Source organism: Lepus europaeus, chromosome 6, assembly GCF_033115175.1.
Source record: "Lepus europaeus isolate LE1 chromosome 6, mLepTim1.pri, whole genome shotgun sequence".
Lineage (NCBI taxonomy): Eukaryota > Metazoa > Chordata > Mammalia > Lagomorpha > Leporidae > Lepus > Lepus europaeus.
Genome location: NC_084832.1, coordinates 104,376,986 through 104,399,725, shown reverse-complemented (window position 1 = coordinate 104,399,725; position 22,740 = coordinate 104,376,986). Strand labels below are relative to the sequence as shown.

Genomic DNA, 22,740 nt, shown 5'->3' with positions numbered 1-22,740 from the left:
CTATCACATGTTGTCACTCAGGGTGCGCATGAGCAGGAAGCTGGATCAGAAGTGGAGGTGGCATTCCCTCCCAGGCACTCCAGTATGGAATGGAGGCATCCCAAGTAGCAGCTTAACCCACTGCGCCACAATGCCTGACCCTATTCCTTCTTATTAATGTGCTTTCTCAGAGTCTCAAAGTAGTCTAGTAATCAAATACTTCTCTGAATTTACGTTTCCCCAGAACCATTTAATATGGTCACTATCTAGTAGCTTCAGGATGAGGTAAGATTACTTATAAAATTAGAATCCCCTTACATTTATTCTTTAGCTATGCAAATGACATAAATTTATTATTGAGCTGTATCCTCTAACTGGTACACTATTACGAAAAATATCTCATCTATCTTCAACCTTGAGGTCAGTTTAGAGACCCTCCAGCTATATAAACCACAGTTTTCTAGGGAATGGAAAATGAGGACTCTTCCCGGAAGTGGGCAGGAGGAGTGAAGTCTGTAAAACTGGTCAAAGCCTCTGCGTTCAGAGAGGCTATTATATTGGAACCTAGGGCATATTGACATTTTGCCTAATTATAACTGATGGAGTCTGGCTCTCTCCTCTCTCTGCTGGAGATGAGTTGTGTTAGGGTTGTTATTTCCATACACAGGGAGGGAACCTTCGGGTAAGGCCAGATGGAAGATACAAACATTCTCTCATGGTGATGGATGGGACAGCCAGATACTTCTGTTTTATTCTAGTACGGCCATGACTATTGGGAAGTTTCTGCTGATTCTGCTTATGCAGGGGAAAAAAAAAAAAAACAAAGATGAAAGAAAAAGCAAGAGGAGAACAACTGGTGAAGCCTAAGTTTTGCAAGATGCGCAGGCCAAAGGAGGCCGATGGGAGACTGCTCTGTTCACCAGGTGTAATGCTGCATCTGTGTAGAGGTTAGGCCGAGCCACTGAACAGTTAAGGGACCTGAGGATCCACATGCTGAAAACCCCATTTTATGGATGAGGTAAGTAAGGCCAGGCAAAGTGATGTGATTGGTGACCAGCCAGATATAGAACCCAGGCCTCTGGGCCTCTGCTGCACCAAACTGTGAAAGCAGAAGAGATGGTGGCAAGTGTTATACCTGAGAAATAAAGATTTTCGATCTAAACCTTGCCTCTGTCTAAGACACCAGAGGCTCCTACTTACTACCTTCAGCACCTGCTGGGTGGCCACAGCACAGACTGGGAAGGGCCTTCTCCTTTCCTTTTTAAATCTGTCCTCTGAGCTCTCTGGAAACACTCTCCTGTTTAGTGCTTTGTGGTATGTTTTCTTGTGGTCCCTACTGGCTTGGAATTCTGTCCCCGGATTTCTGGTTGGTGCACTAACTGGATTACCCACAGCATACATTCATCTTTATTTCTGCCCCTCAATATCCATGTAATGGGGATGATGTTCATATCTAGTACTTCCAGCTCTGGCCAGGCTCCAACTGAGTAACAGGACAGGTCTCTCTGAGAGTCCTGGAACTTGCCTGCCCTCACATGAACCTTTCCCATTATTTCCAAATCCTGGGAGGACTATTATCTTGGTCTCATGGGCCCAGTTCTAGATGTCACTGTCTCTCCTTAGGATTGTAGCAACAGTGCTCTAACGGGTTTCCTGCTGTTAGTGACCCAGTGAATACATTCTAGGCTCTGATGGCAAACACATATTCCAAAGAGAGAGCTCCACTTACAGCCTCCCAATCCAAACTTTCCAGTATGTTCCATTACCTGCAAAAATAAAATCCAAACGTCTTTACCTGAGCTTTCAAGGGATTCTTGATCTGGGTCATGATTCAACCAGTTGTTATTGAGCACCAACTGGATGCTCTGCCCTGTGTTAGCTTTGGGAGATAGGGCTGTTTACAGGACACAGTCCTTCCCCACAACGAGCTTCCTACTCTGGGGAAGGTGGGATCAGGTGGAATACAGAACAGAAAAGAATTCCATAGAACACTGTGTGTGTGCATGTGTGTGTGTGTGTATGTGGCCATGACAGAGGGACAAAAACAGCACCTAACCCTGTCTGAGGGTAAAGCAATGAAGGGAAGGTAGGCAGAGTGGAATTAGGGGAGCAGAGAAGGGAGTTCAGTAAGTTTTCTAGAAGAAAGTTGGCACAATTTGAAATACGAGGGCAGGGCGTGCTGAGGAATGACAAGCAGTATTTCAGATGGAGGATATAGCATGCGTGGCCTTAGCCCTGAGCTCCTCTTCCACACTAACTGGCCTACACCTACCATTTTCCATCCTTCCACGTGTCCCTCTCATTCATCCCTCAATGTCTTCCAAGTCCAGCTCCATGACTATACCCTTGAGCTTGGTTTGACAATCCAGCTTTAGACATGGCTTCTCTTTGCCCTAAACTCTTCAGACTGTGTATGCTGCTGTACCTCTGGCATGTAGCTGCTCAGTGAACCCTGATGCAATGAATTTCTATGGCTACCACCTTCCTGAGATCCACAGCACCTTGTGTCTGGATGTTTGGACAGTGCATCTGCCTGAGTTGGCCTTCCGGCCTCCTGCTGCTTCTACTCCATACGTGGGCTCTTCTGTTATCCAGATGCTGTTCCAATGACCTCCCAGAAAGGAGTCTACTTAATTGGACTCACCAATGCCATTCCTGCTCCTGTGAGACCCACCCCACTCTGCTTGCCCTCCCCAGGCTTTCTTCAGCCTTCAGGGACAAGGCAATCCTGCTCTCTAATCACTTGGCAGATTCCTTGAGAACAAAGTTCTTTTCTGCACGGTCCACCCTGCGAAGACTTGACAAAGTGGCTTTCACACTTCTCTGTTCCTAGCTTTGAGCACAGAGAACCTAGTTTCATAAGTAAAGTTGAAAGGTCACCAAGGAGGAGAAAAAACCCAGCCATGAAAAGGAGCACCTGAGATACAATGTGAATTTACAAAGCCTTAGGGGGAAAGCTCGCCCAGGGTCTACATCAAATCAAGTCCAAACACAACAATGAGTTTTTCTTTGCTCAACACGAATGGTTTCACTGGAACAGGGGAGGGTGTTTTTGTTTGTTTGTTTTCTTCTAGATCTATAACTTTGTCTTTTTGAGTATAATATCACTGAGTTTCCACTGAAACAGAAAAGGGAAGTTATTTTGCAATAAATCCAAAGGAAGTATTTAAAATAGTTTCATCTACTTATATGGTTGTTTATAGTTTTCTGATTCTGAGATTACTGAAAGAATTCATGATTGGAGACAAAATGTTTCAGGTCTGTCTCTTATAAAGGCCTTAAGATCACCTGTTTTCAGAGATAGGAACTTTCAAGTTTCAGTAACATGTGTGCCCTGGGGGAACTTCCTCTTTAGCATTTCTTCATATCAACGGTCCGCTGCAATTGGGAGAAGCTGGGGAGATGCTGTTCCAACGCCTTATCTCATCCTGCCACGGCCTCCTTGCCTCACGATGGTTAGTATATTCACTCTAGTGGGCCTCCAGGAGGAGGCAAGGGTGGAACACTGGGAGGGACCATGCCTCTGGCACCTGCCAAGGGAGAAAGGGGCTCTCCCAAGCAAGTGACCTCAAAGGGTCTTTGTGAGACTCCACAGGATAAGGGCCTTTTCGCACCTCCATAACTATCACCTTGAGAGGCACAAACCTGAGACCAAAGTTTGCCCTGCAACCATGGTCCCAGAAAGCTATCTTCTAAGTATCCCCACCATGAAGCCATGACATGGAGCTGCAGATCTGAAGGCTGATCAGGGCAGCAATACACTCTGCAGGAACAAACGCTTGTTTCTGAATTCAATCTCCCAGTGCGGTCTCAGTGGCCCTTGTTTTGACAGATCTTCCCAATTACATGAGCCTCAGAACAGTTCCACTTGTACTTCCCAGGATCCCTCCAAGCTACCAGATGCACTACTTCCAAAAGTCAGTACTTCCCAAGGAAATCTCTGAAAGCCCGGAGTCTATTACTCAGCTTGCCTTGGCTCCTGGGAGCTCCATGTTTTCCAATCCTTATCTCCACATCCATCCTTTCTACTTTCTTTCTCCCCTAGCAATGCTCATTCCCCTTCCTCTGAGTCTCTGTTTTTAATGAAGCATCCATGACCCACACTCACTCTCAGGCATCTCTTTTAACGGGTCAGGGGCAAGGCAAAGGATCCAGAATGCCATTTTCGTCTTTATTTGGTGCCACAACTGGATCCCTTAAGTTCCGATATCAGTGGGTCATAGGTAGATTCCCTTTACTATCCATAAAGGGCTCCTCTTCTTGATCTGGAAATTCTTCTCCCTTCAAACTGGGCTACATCAGCAACATACATCTCCTGCTAAGCCGCCCTTGTCCTTGGACCTGGGCTGACTTACCACGGAGATTTCTAGGGCAGGATGTGTGGCGGAAAAGACCAACCACTTAACAGGTTTTGCAAGCGGAGCGCACATCCAGGGTCCAGATTCTCACCTGAATGAGGAGATCGATAGCGAAAGTCCTCTTTGGTCAGCAGCAGGAGAGCCTTGCCGTTCATTTCAAACGTGTTGCTGTCAATTGGCCTTAAGGAAAACTCATTTTCAGCCCACTTGAGCCACTGGGCTACATCATCCCTGCTCCAGTAAACCGGCTGCAAGCCTGTTGGAAAGAGAGAGAGAGAGGGTTGGGGGGAATGCTTTGTCAGTTAGACGGCTGGAATAAAGGGGAACATCTCTGAATAGTTAACAAAATTGAGTCTCTGTGTCTCAAGAGACTTTAGGTTCAACGCTAAGTCCCAGATCAAAATTCCAGCTTCAGAGGAGCTGAAGCGTGCTACCAGATTCACTTTTTACCTAGAGGCAAAATGAGTGTTTAGGGATGGTGGGTCTTAGAGCCCTGCCCTTTCTTTATTCTAGGATTTCTAGGAGGGGGCTTGAGGCACCTGAGAAGGCTCAGAATCATGAACTGTTTCAGTGAGCTCTGGATCTGAGAATCAGAGCTGATCTGATTGTAGCCCAGCATCCTTTGGAAATGAGAGTGCTCCAGAGCTGGCCTTGACCTCCCGGAGCTGCCAGCTAATGAAGTATTCCCTGAAACTTCTTCCAGGAAAAGCAATGCACTCTGCCTCTGGGAAACCAGCAGGCCAGCTCTGGGAATGAGAGGGCAAGGTAAGGGTAAGAGACCTTTTGCCTTGTCATTCTACTTGCTGATGTTAGAACTTCCTGGTGGGGTTGGTACTTGTGCTTTTGGAGGGGAAGTCTGGGGCAGAAGCTGATAGGCAGTCTTTGATATATCATTCAGGTGGTTAGAACAGTGATCCCCAATGTGTGATCCTGGGATCTGCTGAGGGTTCCCAAGACCTTTGCAGAGTCTTTATGAAGTAAAAACTCTTTTCATAACAGTAAGATATTATTTGCATTTTTCATTCCCATTCTTACATGGGTGTACGATGGAATTTTCTAGAGGTTATATGACATGTGATATTGTAACAGATTATAATAACAGATATGAGGATCTAACCATCTTCCACTAAGCAAGACATCAAGGAGCCTTATAAAAATGCATAACAATGTTATTCCTGCCATTGAATTTTTTGGGGGAGAATATTTTAAGTGCATATTTATATTAACACACAGCTGGCTTCTGAAAGTCTCAGATTTAATCTGTAACATGATAAAAGTGTGCAGACATAACACACATGAGCAAAAGGCCCTGGAGTCTTCAATAATGTTTAAGGACCGAAAGGAGTTCTGAGATGAAAACTTTGAGAACTGCTGGGTCGATGAAGAGCTTCCTTCTGTAAAATCACATGGGGAAAACCAATAGTTCACAAGGTCGGCAATGGAATCACTATTTACTTAGAGAGCTTTGGCCCGAGTATCAGTTAAGCCCATAAGCTTGCTAAGGAGACTCCATGAATGTGTTATCGAAGTATCCTTCATGGAGTTCTAGAAAGAATCACCTTTTACCCAAAACCAGGCAGGACAAAGACCTGTCTGGCCTGCTGGACGGGCAGCCTTTCTTTCTGCAGAAGTGGGGATCAAATGGCTCCGATCCCCTGGAGAACATCCATGGCTTCTGGGCACAGACGCTGGCTCTGTCTTCCAAGCAGTTTTTAAGAACAGTAGTTGGCCTGCTCTAACCCTGTGGAAGTCCCCTCAAAACTAGTACATCTTGTAGTGCGCCAAGAAAGAGTGACTGGGTGCTGGGGTAATTACAGATGAGCGTTTAGGAGTTTTTCCTTGGTTCTTAAGTTGTATGACAATTTTTTTTCACATCAAAGATACTGCATTATAGACAAACGGTTGTAGTATGTGACTGCTCTTTGATCTTCAGCCACTACAGGCTTCAGTGTTTTGTTTTGGACTCTTGGTGGGGACAGAAACCTGTGCTGATGCCACATGGTCCACGGAGGCAGGAGGTGCCCTGGCTCTCTCCACTGACCTTGATGGTGCATACTCCAAACCTCAGTCAGGTGGCAGTGGCAGTGAAGGGTAGCCCGACTTCTGAACTGTAAAAACCTGACTTCCTTCCATGGCGTCCCCTTAGAATGGGGAGATCAAGGGGAGGCATGTGAGGAGTTAGCCACAGGAGGCAAAAGCAAGGGTCCAGGCAGGACTGGCCCAGGAAAGCACCTGGTGGGGAGAGGACTCAGGAGCAGAAGACGTTCAGTGGGAAACAGGAAAAAGTATGGGGAGCTGCTGGGAGGTGAGGACGCCAAACAAATACAGAACCGAATCCTGCTGGGGAGGGGAACTGAGAGTAAAATGCTGAAGTTTGTGCAGAGGACACGCTGAAACGGAGGGAGGCGGGTGAGAAGCGGGCGGGGGCCGCAAGTAGTAATTTAAGGCTCTTTATATTCTATGGAAGAAAATACTCATGAGTAATCTTTTCCCTAAATACAAGAAGAGTCACAGACTCCAAACAGCTCTGCCGGTTAAGAACCGACAGTTTCTCTTTTCACTTCCCATTAATCTCTCCCACAGCCCAACCCCTGAAGCAACCCGGGGCCAGGGCCTGGAAACCCCCTCACCAGGAACCTTCACCAATGCTCTGTGCGCCTGTACAAAAGGAACCCAGCAAGTTACAGGGAATACTGCGGCAGCCCAGCACGGTGATAGACGGGAGCCTGGTGGAGCAGGCCACCTGCTCTAGGCTTCTTAATAAATTGATCAGTCACTGCTCCTCCATTAGCATAAGCAGAGAAAGGGGACAGTTCACTGAGCTGGAAAGAGGCTGATATACTTAGGTGTTCAAAGTCAAGTCCCACTGCTATTTCCTTTTTAATTCAATGGAATAAAGGTCATGGTGTAGGATGTGCTTTGCAATTCTAATGCAGGAAAAGGAAGCCCCTTTCTCTACAATCTAAGGGCCCTAAGGCCTTCTCTGTTCCAGCATCTGAAAGGAAGAACCTTGTACCCTGAGGCAACTCTGATCTAGTCAGAACAATTTAATTTACTCAATAATCACTTTTGAAGAACCTCTATGTACCTGGCACTGTTCTAAGCACTTCCTACACATCAGTGCACTTAGTTGCTTGCTCACACACATACCTATGGAATAGGAGTTCAGATTAGGAAACTGAGGCCTAGCACATCTAAGGGATTTGCATAAGGTTGCATGAGCCTAGTAACAAGAGCATATGACACTGAAACCTTGTTCCAGAGCTTGTGTCCCTGCTTACCCATGCATCTCCTATCTAGATTCAGAACTGAGGCTGGTTTTCAACATCTATTAGGGATTCAAAAAAGGCTGGGTGAATTGACTCCTCCCCAATCAAGATTTAGATCCTTGGAAGCTTTTTCAAGTTACCCACAGGCTAAAAATACAGAAAAAAAAAAAATCTGTAGATCCCAGGAGAAATAGATTTATAAATGGGAAGAGGAGGGAGGTGTAGGTGGGACTCTGCTTTTAGAGCATCCAGGAATAAAGCACTACTTTCAGGGACTACTTGTTCAGAGGCTCACTGAGGCTTGGACTAGATACTCTACATGGCTCAGAGCTGCTAATGGCACAGCAGGTGCACAGAGAAGGTGAGAGAGGAACATATCTAAATTGTTTTGTAGTTAAGTCTTTCAACTTTAACTCAGCAACGCTGATGAATACAGGTTTTAGTAATTATTAGGAACAAGTAAAAAGAGAGGGAGAATTTTGCATTTATGAGGGTATACTTCAAAAAGTTTATATGAAAACAGAATTCAAAGGTGTTTATTTTGTTACATAAAATGTGAAACCCATGCATAGCTGTTTTACAATTTTCTGTGAACTCTTTGAAGACCTAACCTCGTGACAGCCATTTAATAGGATCAGCCTTTTTAATACCAATTTCAGAGAATCTTTGAGAATTTTATACAGAGGAACTGCTATGATGATGACAGTTACTAGGAATTCCACTGCATTTTTTCCCCCAAGCTGGTCAAGTTCGTGGTATCACACTCTCCAATGGCATGCTCCAGCCCTTACATTGTCTTCAGTTCCACGTGTAGAGGGGCCACATTCATCAGGACACCCTCACACTCATTTCAGACTTTCCAAGTAATGCTTAAACTGATGATGCAAAGCCTGCTGGGATTCTGGAGGATGGATTTTATTCCCGGACCTGCCGCTAATTAACATGTGATTCAGGGTAGGCTGTTCAGCTTCTTTTTGGCTCAGTGACTTCATCTGCAAAATGAGGGTGCAGAATATGCGATTTCTATTCCCTTCAGGATTGTACATAGTCAATATGCTTCTATTTAATTTGAATCCTAAAAGCCCACGAATACAAATAGCCAGGACGTTTTTCTACAGAATTACTCCACGCTCATGACCATGGCCCTGAGGTTTTGTAATTTCCTAAAGCAGGGGTGGAGAAGCTTTCCTCTGCCAAGGGTCATCTGGGTATTTACAACATCATCTGTGAGCCACACAGAATTACCAACTTAAAAAATTACCCTGCTATCGATTTATTGAACTTCGAGTTTCACCTGCAGTTGCCTTGGCAGAGCCAGACTCAACGATTTCACAGGACTTATACATCTCGTGGGCCAGGTGTTCCCCATCCATGTCCTGCAGGCTCTTCTGTATCAACGGGGACGGTTAAGTACGTGAGAGTACTTCATTATATTCCCAACTCTTGGGAAAGGTACGAATAATAAACATAAGTTTGCATCTGTGCAGCATTTTGGAGTTGATGAAGTACTTTTCCATGTATTATACCACAAGTAATTCTCATAAAACCCCACAAAGTCGGTTGTATTCTGTTTTTGGTTTACTGGACGGGAAGCCAGAGGGTTCAGAGTCATCAGACGACATTGGTTTGAGCAATGCTGAGCTCAAGTACTGCAAAAGTGTCCATTCACCAAAAATACCCCTTTTCTCAAGCTTTCTGTATCAAGGGGAGTCTGCTCCAGATTCATACCATGTAAACCCCACCCCACTTTACCAACCAGGAGACTGAAGAGCAGAAAAGTTGAGAACTGAGCCGTGAGCCCTCTTTCCAACATCTCACGGGATCGCCTGGCTTGATTCAATGACACCATTGCATGACCGTTGACATAGTGGGGACAGTTATTACTTCCTTGCTTCGTCATCTTGCCTTCAGATTACGTGTCCCAAATTGGTCCAAACATAATCCCTGCATTGTCCTTTGTAGGCCCTCACCAACCTGCTGCCTCCTCCGGAGATCCTGTTTGGCACCCATTCCCAAACACAGCACCAGGAATAGGACCAGCACCTTCCTTCCTCTGGACAATATAGTTCTAATGACAACAGCAGCTACCAATTACTGGCCACTTATTCTGAATCACTACAGTGATTATTATTCTTGTTTTACAGACTAACACTCTACAGGACCCAGAAATGGAAGTCGTGCAGCCACAATCATTGGCTCCACCGACTCAACTTCCAACAGCTGCTTCACAAGTACCCTGAAAATAATGGCATCGAAAGCACTGCAAACCAGGCAGGCATCATTCTAAATGCTCTGCCCATATAACATATTTAATCTCCATTCTTGTAAGATAGGAACGACTCCTAGTCTCATTTACAGAGGAGCAAACTGGAGCACAGAGTACTTCAGTGACTCAGCCAAAGGCACACAGTCAGGAAATGGAACGCCAACATTTGAATCCAGGTGGCCTGGCCTAAGGTCTATGTTATTAACCATTTGCCTCTCCATTTAAGTTAATTTGGCATTTTGGCAGCACACCAATTAAATGTGTGGTCTAATTTAAAACAAGAAAAAAGAAACTGCACAGTGGTTAAACATGCAGGCCCCAAGCACCAGCAGGGTGATTTTGTACAAGTTATTCACTCTTTCTGTCTTTCTTGCCTCAACTGAAAAGTGAGGACGACTTTCAACCTGTGAAGTACTACTGAATCACAAATGATGTGTTTATCAAGTTTTCAGATGATATAAAGCTAGAACAGAGTAAAATTTATAAATGGTAATGATGATATGAAATGCATAGACCAGTATCTAGCATACAGCAAATATTTGATAAGTATTGGCTATTGTTTTTCTACTACTGTGTTTTTTTTTTATTTATTTAACAGGTAGAGTTATAGACAGTGAGACAGAGAGAAAGGTCTTCCTTACGTTGGTTCACCCCCAAATGGCCACTACAGCCGGCACTGTACCAACCCGAAGCCAGGAGCCAGGTGCTTCCTCCTGGTCTCCCATGCGGGTGCAGGGCCCAAGCACCTGAGCCATCCTCCACTGCCTTCCCAGGCCACAGCAGAGAGCTGGACCGAAAGAGGAGCAACCGGGACTAGAACCCGGCACCCATATGGGATACCAGTGCTGCAGGTGGAGGATTAACCAAGTGAGCCACTCGCCGGCCTTCTACTATTGTTATTACCATGCTCATTTGCATAATTTCATCCTGTCCTGTATATAGATAGTGCTTGGAAGTAACACTAATAATCTTTGTTAATCAATATTGGATTTAATCCTGTTATTTAATAAATGTCTATTATCATTTATTTTAAAAGCAAGAGTGACAGAGAGTGTGAGATCTTTCATCTGCTGGTTCACTCACCGAATGCCTGCAGTAGCCAGAATGGGGTTGGGCTGAAGCCAGGAGCCAGGAACTCTATGCAGGTCTCCCACATGGGAACCAAGCATTTGAGCCATCATCTGCTGCTCTCTAGGATGCATTAGCAGGAAGCAGAGCAGCTGGGACTTGAACCAGCACTGATATGGGATGCAGGTGTCAGAAGTAGTGGCTTAACTGGCTACACCACAACACCTGCCCCATCTTGTTATTTTTGACCATCATTTTGGGATGCTGCAGTCTTTCTAGAGTTGGATCTATTTCCAACATCATCTACACTCTGGACTTTCGTGTCATCTCCAGCTTTGATAAGCATTTTTCACCTCAACAGGTCACTCACAAAGTGCTGACCAAATAGGGTTGAGATGGGAGCACTGGTGACAGCCACTTCCCTCCACAGGGATACTGATTAACTGATTGCTCTTTTCGGGAAGAGCTGTTTGTGCTCTGGTATTGGACTACATTTGTGAAGTTCATCTGAAAAAGCTCCATCAGAAGTCAATGAAATGCCTCCCTGATATCCAGAAATACAGGAACCAGAAAATTTAGAGGAACCTCATTGAAGAGAAGGAGCAGGTAGTTGGCTACAAAGGGATAACTCTTTCCTAAGTGCTCATCACAAGTACGTTTGAAAATCTGTTCTGAATTTCATGTAGAAGTTCCAGCAGGTTAGCTCTTTCAGTCTGTACATACATCTCTCCCTCCCCTTCTTATTCCCGATATGAAACACACAACGGCTCATGTTCTTTCTTTTAGTTCCTTTTCCATTTCCCACTCCGTTATGGGTCACTGGCAGATCATCATCTTCTACTCCCACGACTTCTCTACTCTGGGAAGTTATGTCTGAGCCAAGGGGCTGAGGTTACTTAGAACAACTTAGATTCACTTTTATGATCAGTTCACTCATCATGGGCTTCAATTCCCTTGTGCCAGTGGGTGCACTACCTGTTTCAGTCCAACAATCTGTTTTCCATGGGAGAGAGAAGTTGAATAGGTTCATTTTCTCTTTGCGTTTCTTAAGGTTCCCCACCCAACTCAACCAGTGAACCCCACATGAACTGCCCCTCTCAACAATTCTTTTCTTAAGCATCATCCATAATTTTCAACTCACTTAGTTTTAACATTGAAGATCTAAGAACTCCCTTTTGTATTTTTCTTTCCAGTAAGTTCTCTTTCATCTATTATATTATGAAATATATATATATATATATGTATTTTAAATTTCAACTCATTAGACTGGTATAATACAGTAAGGGTCCAATTGGCATGATTTTTCTGGCAAATGAGCTGGTAATATTTTAAGAGTCCTATAAATGCTAACATCTGCGACTCTACCTGAAAGAAATTAGTATTCTGAAAAAACCTTTTATGTGCAGAGATGTGCACTGCAGTAAACATTATTTTCACTAATGAAAAATTGGGAATATCAATAAGGCAATAGTGAACTATTGACAACATGTATGATAGAAAAGTATGCAGCCAATAAAATATTTAAAAAGAATACCTACTCATATTGAAACTAAAAAGTGTATGTACATATAATCTGAACAGTACACAGAAAATTATAATACATTTTTAAAAATTATTTCACAGGTAGAGTTATAGACAGTGAGAGAGAGAGACAGAGACAAAGGTCTTCCTTCCATTGGTTCACTCCCCAAATGGCCGCTGCGGACAGTGCTGCACTGATCCGAAGCCAGGAGCCAGGTGCTTCCTCCTGGTTTCCCATGCGGATGCAGGGGCCCAAGCACTTGGGCCATCCTCCACCGCCCTCCTGGACCACAGCGGAGAGCTGGACCAGAAGAGGAGCAGTCGGGACTAGAACCCGGTGCCCATATGGGATGCCAACGCCACAGTCGGAGGATTAATCAAGTGAGCCATGGTGCTGGCCCCAGTAATAAAATTAAAAATAGTAAACAGCAAGTCACTCAAAAGTGACGTTGGTGATGATAGGTGATGTTTACTGTCTCCATTTTTTATTTTCTCATTTTCTATATTAAGCATGTTACTTTTATAGTTGTCAAAATTATTTAGTGATTGAGTTCATCAGTGAAGAAATATCCCTAATGCAGACTCTTCAGATTCTCCAGCGGTCTTCTTCCCTCCTCATGCCAGTACGTCACGTGCACCTGGCAAGATCAGAATTTCATTTTCAGGAAAACCGTGACTCTCCTGAGCTGTCCTTTATCATTTTAGATCATGGGATTATAGGTAGTTTCCCCGATTTTTACTAATTTGTCTTCTGTGTGTTTAGGACATACAGCTGATCATGCCTTTCATTTCTTGTTCCTAACACTAAATGATGTTGTCATTCTCCATGAAAATTGCCATCATTTCTACTTTGCCAACCAATTCCTTCTTAGTGGTTAAACTTGGGTCCAAATTAAGAGAATCTCTCATTGCCTCCTCCACCTCCTGGGAGGTAAAATTGCTAATCACTGAAAGATAAATGTGTTCAGAGTTCAAATCTGCATGCAGGTAGTGGGTTTGCACGTGGTACATGGAACACAGTGGTCCCCCAGGTAATGCTAGATGGTACAGCCAAAGAACCCTGGGACTAGGTAATTCACTTCTGGACCAGCTCTGCAGTCTGCAACTGGCACTACTCTCCTCCCCGACTCCAACCTCATGACTTACTCAGCTGTGGATCTGACAGATGCTTCAGATCTGTGCCATTATCCCAGGGTTCCTCGTCCACATCCCAGCCACTGTTCCGTGCATTTGCAGAAGAAAACGGAAGCTCAGAGAGGTTGAGGGATTTTCCCAAAGTCACAATGAGCCTAAGGCCAGCACTGCTTTCTGCACACGAAATTTGCCTCCAGGGAATTGGAAGTTCCAAAGCATCTGTCCTCAAGGTCACTCCATAGCTCAGCACTCAGTTTCCAAGTGGGGGATGGAAGGTTAGAACTCCAAAAACAAGAATACTGTATGTTCATATTTAGGTCCAAAGTCACATGCAATTCCCTTGGATGATTTTTCTTATGAACTTCATTTTGTGGATTTTTCTAGCTTTCACCTAGTTTTAGCCACAATGGGGTTTTTAGCAGGGAATCTGCTGATGGTAAAACTGGCCGGGAGCTTTCCCATGAGCCCTCACAAACATGACTTAAGATATTCCTTCCTGTTTCTGCTTTTGGGCACCAAGCCCAAGGTGAAAAGAGCCATGGGACATTTCAGGTAAGAATGTGGGTTGTGGAGTCAGACTGTCCAGGCTTACAGTATTGACCATGCCACCCGTAAGCTCAGTGGTCCTGAGTGAATTACATCCCTGGACCTCTGTCACCCTGGCAGTAAAATGGGGCCCAGAATCACCCCTACCTCCCAGGAATAGTTGAAGTGTGCAGTGAGATGATGGCTGGATAACTGCAGCACACCAGACACAACAGAATCACTTGCTGCATTTCTGGGACTTGGGTAGGACAGACTGGACGACAGAGTGATGGCACTTTTTGCATGTCTCCAGGAGACTGAGATACCCGATGCAGCTCACAGGGACCTCAAAAGCTGGAACAAGGGTTCCTGAGAGCTGTGTGAAGCTCTGGCAGGAGCTACGAGACCAGTGCAGTGCTTAAAGGGGGCTGGCATTATCCATGTGAGGCTGGGAAATTGGTTCAAGGGAAGACAGAGAGAATGTCCCAGAACAGGTGAGCAGGAGAGACTGGAAGACAGAAGATGGAGGAGGAGTCCTTTCAGGTCAAGGGTGAGGCATCTGTGTCAGGTGCAAAATGTAAGGGGCGCCTTTTAAAAAAACCCATTAATAAAGATAAATAACAATAGTTTAACACAATAGAGCTGACTCTGTATCTGTGGCTTCTATGTCTGTGGATACAAACAAACGTGGATGGAAAATATTACAAAAAATTTGCATTTGCACTGATCCTGTACAGGTTTTGATATGATAAGAGAGCCTGGAACCAGTCCCCAAGGATATCGAGACAGGTGTATTTAGAAAATCAAAATAAAACAAAATTCCCAATGGACTAAACATCATTACTTTAAGAAAAATCATATTGAAAAGAGAAAGAATGGGAAGTTACAGTGATAATGGCCCCAGTTTGTGGAAGTAAAGGATCTCTTCGAGAACTCAGGGAGAGACATAAACCCTCTTTTAAAATGCACAGGCACACACAGAGATTTGCCTGCAATTTCAAAGCCTAGAGAACCCTTCAAGATGGCCCATGAACCCTGGTCCAATCAATGTGGTACTTTTTTTTTTGTTGTTTTAAAGATCTTACTTACTTGAAAGTTTTGAGTTACAGAAATGGAGGGAAAGACAGAGAGAGAGAGAGGGAGAGAGAGCTCTTTCATCCATTGGGTCACCCCTGAGATGGTCATAGTGACCAGGGCTGCACCAGGCTGAAGCCAGGAGCCAGAAGCCTCCCACTTGGGTGGAAGGTACCCAAGCATCCTCAGCTGATTTCCCCAGGCCATTAGCAGGGAGCTGGACTGGAAGTAGAGCAGGGCACTGTGGTATAGCGGGTAAAGCCACCGCCTGCAGTGCGGGCATCCCATATGGGTGCGGGTTCAAGTCCTGGCTGCTCCACTTTCGATCCAGCTCTCTGCTGTGGCCAGGGAAAGCAGAAGAAGATGGCCCGAGTCTTTGGGCCCCTGCACCCGCGTGGGAGACCCAGAAGAAGCTCCTGGCTTCTGGCTTCAGATCAGCACAGCTCTGCCATTGCGGCCATCTGGGGAGTGAACCACCAGATGGAAGACCTCTCTCTCTTTTTTTTTTTTTTTTAAAAAAAAGGAGGTGGAGCAGCTAGGACGTGAGCTGGTGCCCAGGGGGGATGCCGGTGTCGCAGGTGGTGGCTTTATCTGCTATGCCAAAGCTCCAGGTCCAGTTTGGTACTTTTTAGTTTCATGTACACACATGGGTCTGACAGTAAGTAGCTGTGACAAAGAATGCAAAAGCCAAATGAGGTTTGGGAAGAGAAATATACACACATCTCTGCTGATATTCTGAGGAGGAAATCAGGTGAGAGAGACAGGAGGGTGTCCTCTTGTCACTCGGAAGTGGCAACAATAAAATGATGACAGCTGACTCTCGGTGTCATTTCCTTATGATCACACACGTGATCTTAAATGGGGAACATCTCTTCCTCAGACATCCTGGAAAAGAGCTTTTATTTGTATTGTATTTGTATTATTGGTGAAGGTCGAGATACTAGTAAGATTAGTTTCTAGGGGTGGACATTGTGTTACAGTGGGTTAAGCCACTTCTCAGAACACCTGCATCTCATATCTAATCAGCTAGGACTGAATCCTACCTCTGCTCTGATCCACCTGGTTCTGACATGCCTCGGAGTTAGCAGTTGACAGCCCTTAAGTACTTGGGTTCCTGCTACCCGGATGCAGTTCTGGGTACATGGCTTCAGCCTGTCCCAGATCTGACTGTTGTGGGCATTAGAAAAGTGACCCAGCAGATGGAAGATCTCTTTTTTGCTCTGTTTCTCCCTCTTTCTCTTTGTAACTCTAACTTTCAAATAAATAAATAAAACTTAAAGAGTTAGCCTCTACAGCAGAGAGGCAAAATGGGCAGAATTCTCCACACTGCAGGAAAGAAAGATAAATATTATTATTAAATCTGTTGGTATTGGTGCCCACAAAGAGGTTCAACTTCAAGAAGAAAAAAATGTAGATGGTGGAGGTGAGCATTTGACTTAGGGTTAAAACGTGGCTTAGGACACCGGCATCCTATACCTGAGTGCTTGGGTTTGAGTCTGGGCTCCCAATCCCAGCTAATGTGCAGCCTAACAGGCAGCAGGTGATGGCTTAAATGACTGGCTTCCTGCTACCCACGGGGAGACCTGGAGGACAGTGTGGCTCTGGCCATTTCTGGCATTTAGAGAGCGAACCAGAGGATGAGAGATCTCTGTCTCTCTGTCATTTTGTATCTCTCTGCCTCTCATATTAAAAAAGATAAATTGTTTTGTAAATAATATATGGGAACAGATACTAGGAGTTGAGATATTCCTCAAACAGATGTAGTGAGCAAATCAAAAAGCTGCTCGTGGAGAGCCGGTGCAAGAACGGTTTCCTCACCCTTGGTGGAAAGAGAGTACAGAGAACACAGAGATCCTGTGGCACCTGCCTGATTCCTGGAGCAGAGGATGGGCAAGGCAGTCTGAATAAGAATGGATCTCCTATCTCTTCAGCCACACACAGACCATCTCTTATGTCCACCACAGCCCCAGTCCACAGAAGGTCCCTTTGCAAAGTGGAACAAGAGTAAAGCTCATTCTCATTCTGGACAGGACCTGACCGCCCCGCCCCTGGGACAGAAGAGTGTTTCCTCTGTGTGGCCCACTGTGCCTGCTCCCTCCCCTCCTGGAATTCCCTTGATTCTTGCAGAATCTGAAAGAGAAAGCTGCCTTTGCTCAGGGTGGAGCACTCCTTGCTGTCAATGGGAGGTGAGGCAGGAGATGGAAGCAGGACAGAAGAGTTCAACTTTCACAAAATGCCAATGACCTCAGGAAATACAGAGAGGAGCCAAAGGCAGATAAGACCGGGGCCACAAAACCACCTAAACCACTTCCAAAACAATGTTTATCCTGGGAATGTCTTCTTCTATGGAGAATTCCACACCTCCCCCTCCCCCCTCCAGCCTTCTCTCTCCTTTCTTTTTCTTGACTCCTGGGGCAGTGACCCCAGGTGTCTGCAAAGGCCCCCTGGCTGGTGGCCTTTCTGTGTGGCACCAGCTCTCCTTTGAGAGGCCCTGAACCAAGGCTGGCTCAGCAGGACGTGGGGCAACCCAACTCTGACAACCTGGACAGGAAGAAATCATTCTCACAGCGCTGCTGACCATTATGAAAGGAAAAAAAATCAAATTTGGAGAAGCAACTGTTTAAAGAGAATTATGTTGTGCCTGTGTGTGTGTGTGAGAGAGAGAGCAAGCGAGCGAGCGAGTACACGAGCAAGAGAGCATGAGTATGTGTGTTTGAGAGACAGAAACTTATCTCTATCCCTCACTCCCTGTTCTTTATTCACACAGAAATGGGTTTTCATAGATTTATCCAAAAAAAAGGTTGCAATCCTTTCTGTTACCAGCTGTAGTCTCTGGTATCAGAGTTTAAAGGTCAGAATCCTCTAACCTAAGATGGTCATTTGGGGTCAAGAAAATTCCAAAAACAAAACAAGGACTAGACTTAGGCTCCTGTCACCTCCTGGGAGACCAGGATGGAGTTTCTGGCTCTTGGCTTCCACCTGGCCCAGTCCTGGCTGTTGCAGGCATTCAGGCAGTGCACCAGCAGATGCAAGACCACTCTCTTTTTTTCAAATAAGAAATAAACATTAAAAAGAAAAGTCCCATTCCCCTTTTGGGCCTGCTCAGCAGTCAAAGAGAGAACTGGGAAGCCTCGTGTGCTGCAGAACTGCTTTCTCTTCGCTCTCTGTCACCCTGCTGGCCTTTGCTAAGATTCGCCCCTCCGGACACAGGCAAGAAGACCTGCATGGGCAAGGGAGCTGGTAAAGGGAACACATGACATTAGTACAGCCCAGCCACTCTTAGCTTTGTCAGACAGCTGGATGAAAAAGTTGGACGGGATGTCTCAGGGAACTCTCGAGTGCCAGGGATGGACTCCACAGCAAGCGGGGACTGGAGCAGGCAAGGGTAGAATGGTAGAGGGCACCAACAGGGGGGAGGGCTGACCCACTTCTGCCTGTGGTCATTTAGGTTTTCAGTTCTGCACAAGCAAAGGTGCGAGTGTTACCATACGGCCAGGAGCACTGTGGGTTCTAGAAAGAAGTTGGTGTCTGTGTGTTAACTTTGGCATGGGAATCTGCAAAGACCGTGAAGAGGAAAGGTGTCCCATCAGTGATGGTCCAAGCAGCATTCGCTCAGAAGCCAGGTGGAGCATGTAGGTCAGGGCTATGGGTGGTCTGTAGGCTGACCACCCATTATCCTCAGAATCTGTAGGGGGTTGTTTCCAGGACCCCTGAGGATAGCAAAATCGAGGATGGTCAAGTCCCTTACATAAAATGGCACGGTGCTTGCAAATAACCTATACATATCTTCATCTCCAGATGACTCATAACACCTAACACAGTGTGCTATGTAAATAGTTGTTATGCTATACTGTTTAGGGGATAATACAAAAGTCTACATACTTGGTACAGACACAATTTATTTTTCTAAATATTTCTGGTCTGTGGTTGTTTGAATCTGTGGGTATGAAAGGCCGGCTGTGACTTAAAAAAGCATGCTGTCTACTTTTGTTTCTTGGCAAGAAGTGATACATTGATGGATGATTTTAAAAAATCTCCTTTAACCATTTTATTCCAAAATGAAACTCAAATTCTATTTCTGTCCCCTGTTAGCCTGGCAACTACAGAAGTCTGAATGGTGACCCTCCTTGAATCTCACCACCCCCCAATAAATGCCCAGGTCCTAATCCTTAGAACCAATGAATGTGACTTTATTTGGGAAAAGGTCTTCACAGATGTAACTTAATTAAGGATTTTGAGATGAGATCATCCCAGTGTATTCAAGTGGGCTCACTCCAATGACAAGCATCCTTGCAAGAGAACAGAGACAGAGAGAGCGTCATGTGCAGAGAGCAACAGAGACTGGTGATGCACAGATACACAGCCTATCTTTTTTCTTCACAGACTGCTTTTATCCATGTATGGACATTTCTTTGCCTGCTTCACTATTTGTCACTCTCTCTCTTGAACTGTTTTGTAGCTCCTTCTTTTTTATTGATTTTTCTGTTTTTAACCGTCTGTTTCTTTTCCAAGATTCCTTTCTGTATAGCTTTATCTTGCATGCTTACTAGTTCACTCTTCCTTTCTGAAATGACATTTAATCCTTTCCTGAATTCTGTCATCTCATTTATAAACTTTTCTAATTCTGAATTAACATGTTTCCCTCCCCCATGTTGTATTTCTTTTTCTTAATGTCTTTTAGCTCATTTGGAAGTGGTCTGCAGTTCGGAAGTGCTTCAAAGTCACGCTGTGCGGGGCATGCTTTCTTTGGGGACACTGCTTTGCTCCTTATTTTCTCATACTGGGATTTGACCTTGCTGCTTTCCTGCGGCTCATCTCTACGTGAATTTTTAGGAAGTAGCATGGTTCCAAGTTCACCACGGTCATGCCTGTGTTCATGCAGTGGTCAGATGCATGGCGGTGGGCTCTCTGGAATCTCCTGGCTCCATTTCCTTTTGGGAATCTTTTCCTTGAGTCTCTGTCGTTCCTATCCTGCTCAACAGGCTTTCCCTCCTGGCGGCTTCTCCACGGTGGAGGACAGGACTGAAGGAGAAGTGGCCACCAGAGAATTCTATGCCCTGCACACCAATATTGCAGGGCTCTTGCTCTGCCTGCTCTTGGAGTGAGCACGAGCGCTCTCCTCTCAGCCGTTCCTCCGTGCTTTCGGGGGAATCCTGCTCAGCTATCTGGGGGGCTTCCCTGTTATGAAGTCCATCAAAAGTCCCACAGCATCCTGGGGATGTCCTGTCACCTAGTTTGTTCTAAGTATCATGCCCATGGACTTTTGGTTTTGTTATTGATCTGCTCTGCTCTTACCCGGGGACTCTTGAGACTGGTGCTGTCTCCCGGACTTTGTCCCAGACGGTTTCATATTTGAAAGAACAACATCCCTCTAGTGTCTTGTGAGAAAAGAGGGCTGATCTTTCTGCATCTCTGGGTGAACCGCTGCTGGGTTTCATGAAAAAAAAAAAGTGGGGGGCTAATTAAGTCAAGGGGTCTCTGCCCATACCAAAAGGGGCTGTGGCCCAAAATGCAGGAAGCACTACACTCAGGAAACACAGGGACAGTAGCCAGAGGGAATGCACCCAGAAACTCCTGAGTCTCAGAGGGCATCAGGAGTTAAGGGAGGGAATGCATGGCTTCTCTCACTTAAGGAACTAAAGGAGATACAATTTCCCAATGGAAAGAATTACTAATGGGGAATAAACAACAACAACAAAGACACACACCCTGTCACTGTCTTCCTATACTCCCTGTCACCAAACAAAACAAAACAAAACCCGAAAAACCAGATTATGGTTTTTAAAAAAATCATCAAAATATGAGTCGCTCCACCTGTTGGCTAGACACCTCAATAATCTGAGATGGGCTGAGGCCCACCCTAAGTGAGCCTTTCCCTGCTCAGTAACGGATCGGAGGGGCCAGTGTTGTGGTACAGCAGGCTAAGCAGCTGCCTGTAACACTGGCATCTCACATGAGTGCTGGTTCAAGTCCTGGCTGTTCCACTTCCTGTCCAGCACCCTGCTACCGTGCCTGGGAAAGCAGCGGAGGATGGCCCAGGTGCTTGGGCCCCTGCACCCACGTGGGAGACCTGGCTTCAGCCTGGCCCCAGCTGTGGCAGTCACTTGGAGAGTGAACCAGCAGATGAAAGCTCACATGTTCTCTCTTTCCCTCCCTCTCGCTCTGTAGCTCTGCCTTTCAAATAAATAAATAAATATCAAAAATGAAATGAAAGGAAACACATGGGAGCTTCAGTCACAGCTTTCCCCAAGCAAGCCTTCGGGAGGAACAAGTCGGCTGCTTGTCTCAGGAGGAGCCCCACAACACCGGTGCGGTGTGGGACGCCAGGGGCGCTGCAGGTGCGGCTGGCCTCTCTGTCGGCGGCTCCACGCTCCACAGCCTCTCCGCTCCTTAGGCTTTCGTCTGGCTGGAAGCCCCCTTTCCTCCCCCGCTATGCTGGTCCCATCAGGGGACGCTGTTGTGGACTGGTAATTTTTAAAAATGGCTTTCCTAATGCAGCCCTTGGAAAATCCACAAGAAACGTATTGATTTGAGATACTCGCGCTGAAATTATTGAGCTTTGGCAAAGGGAAATAAATCTTTGCCGTTCCCCACGCCTTGTTGCCAAGTGCAGCTTCCAGGAAGGCATGGCTGTCCTTTCTGGAAAGGCAGAGAGATTCCAGCGTTCTATCACTTTCCCCGGGCCCCCCTCCCCCCGCTTCTCTTCATTGCAATTCACTGACAAAAGCACTTTACATTCATTGCTCATTTGCCTGAATAGGCATCCGAATTAGTAATGCCCAAATTAGTGATGCCTGGCTGCCGCGGCTTCCTAAATAATGAGGCCTGATCGCTTTGGCAGACCCGGAGGCCCGCGGAAAGCAGGTCTGCAGCACGTCATTAGGTTCGACGCTCTTCCGGCTTCATTATCAGAATCTCCCCTACAGACCTGCATGTGCAACGGAGAGAGAGGATTTGCTTGCCGATGCCTGCGATGGGTGAGACCAGGAGCCAGAAGTAGGGTAGGAAAGCGGGGACGGGGAATTGATGCTGGAACATTCTAAGGCGCAAGGCAGGACAAGCACACCAACTTCCTGACATCTGCTGTTTCTTCCATTTCAGTCTGGGTGCTCATCACACCTGGCAAGGTGCCAGGGGAATTTCCAGGGTTCCCATCAAAACACAGTTGGGTCCGAATGTGCACAGAGCACCTCTGTCCATCGCCCGCTCAGCCATCCAGCTAACTGCGAGGCACCCATCGGGCATCACGTCTCGTACCAGGGACAGGGCACACTAAGGTGCATGATCTCATAGCTTTACAGTCCGGTAGGAAAGAAAGGACTAGAGAGACATTTGCAGGTGAGTGCAGGAGCACACTGGGGACCTTTCTGAACTGAAGGAAGGGCCACAGCTTGCCGGGCACAGGGAAGAGTGCACAGGAAGGCCTGGACGTACGAGAGAGCACACACAGCCAGTTTGGTAACCCTTGAGTAGTTCAGCAGGACGAGAACACATGATGCATGTGAGTACATGGGGGTGCAGGCAGGCAGTGACAAAACATCTCCGT

The 22,740-nt window shown here is 45.9% G+C and overlaps 1 protein-coding gene across 4 annotated transcripts in view; it reads right to left on the bottom strand.

The window, feature by feature from the left end:
• Window positions 1-22,740, bottom strand: part of ETV6 (ETS variant transcription factor 6) — a 272,788-nt gene that overhangs the window by 48,489 nt on the left and 201,559 nt on the right. For all 4 annotated transcript variants that reach the window (XM_062194833.1, XM_062194831.1, XM_062194832.1 and 1 more), the window contains one exon: window positions 4,429-4,593. In XM_062194833.1, coding sequence (XP_062050817.1) covers window positions 4,429-4,593 — 165 coding nt within the window. The remainder of the gene's footprint in view (window positions 1-4,428; window positions 4,594-22,740) is intronic.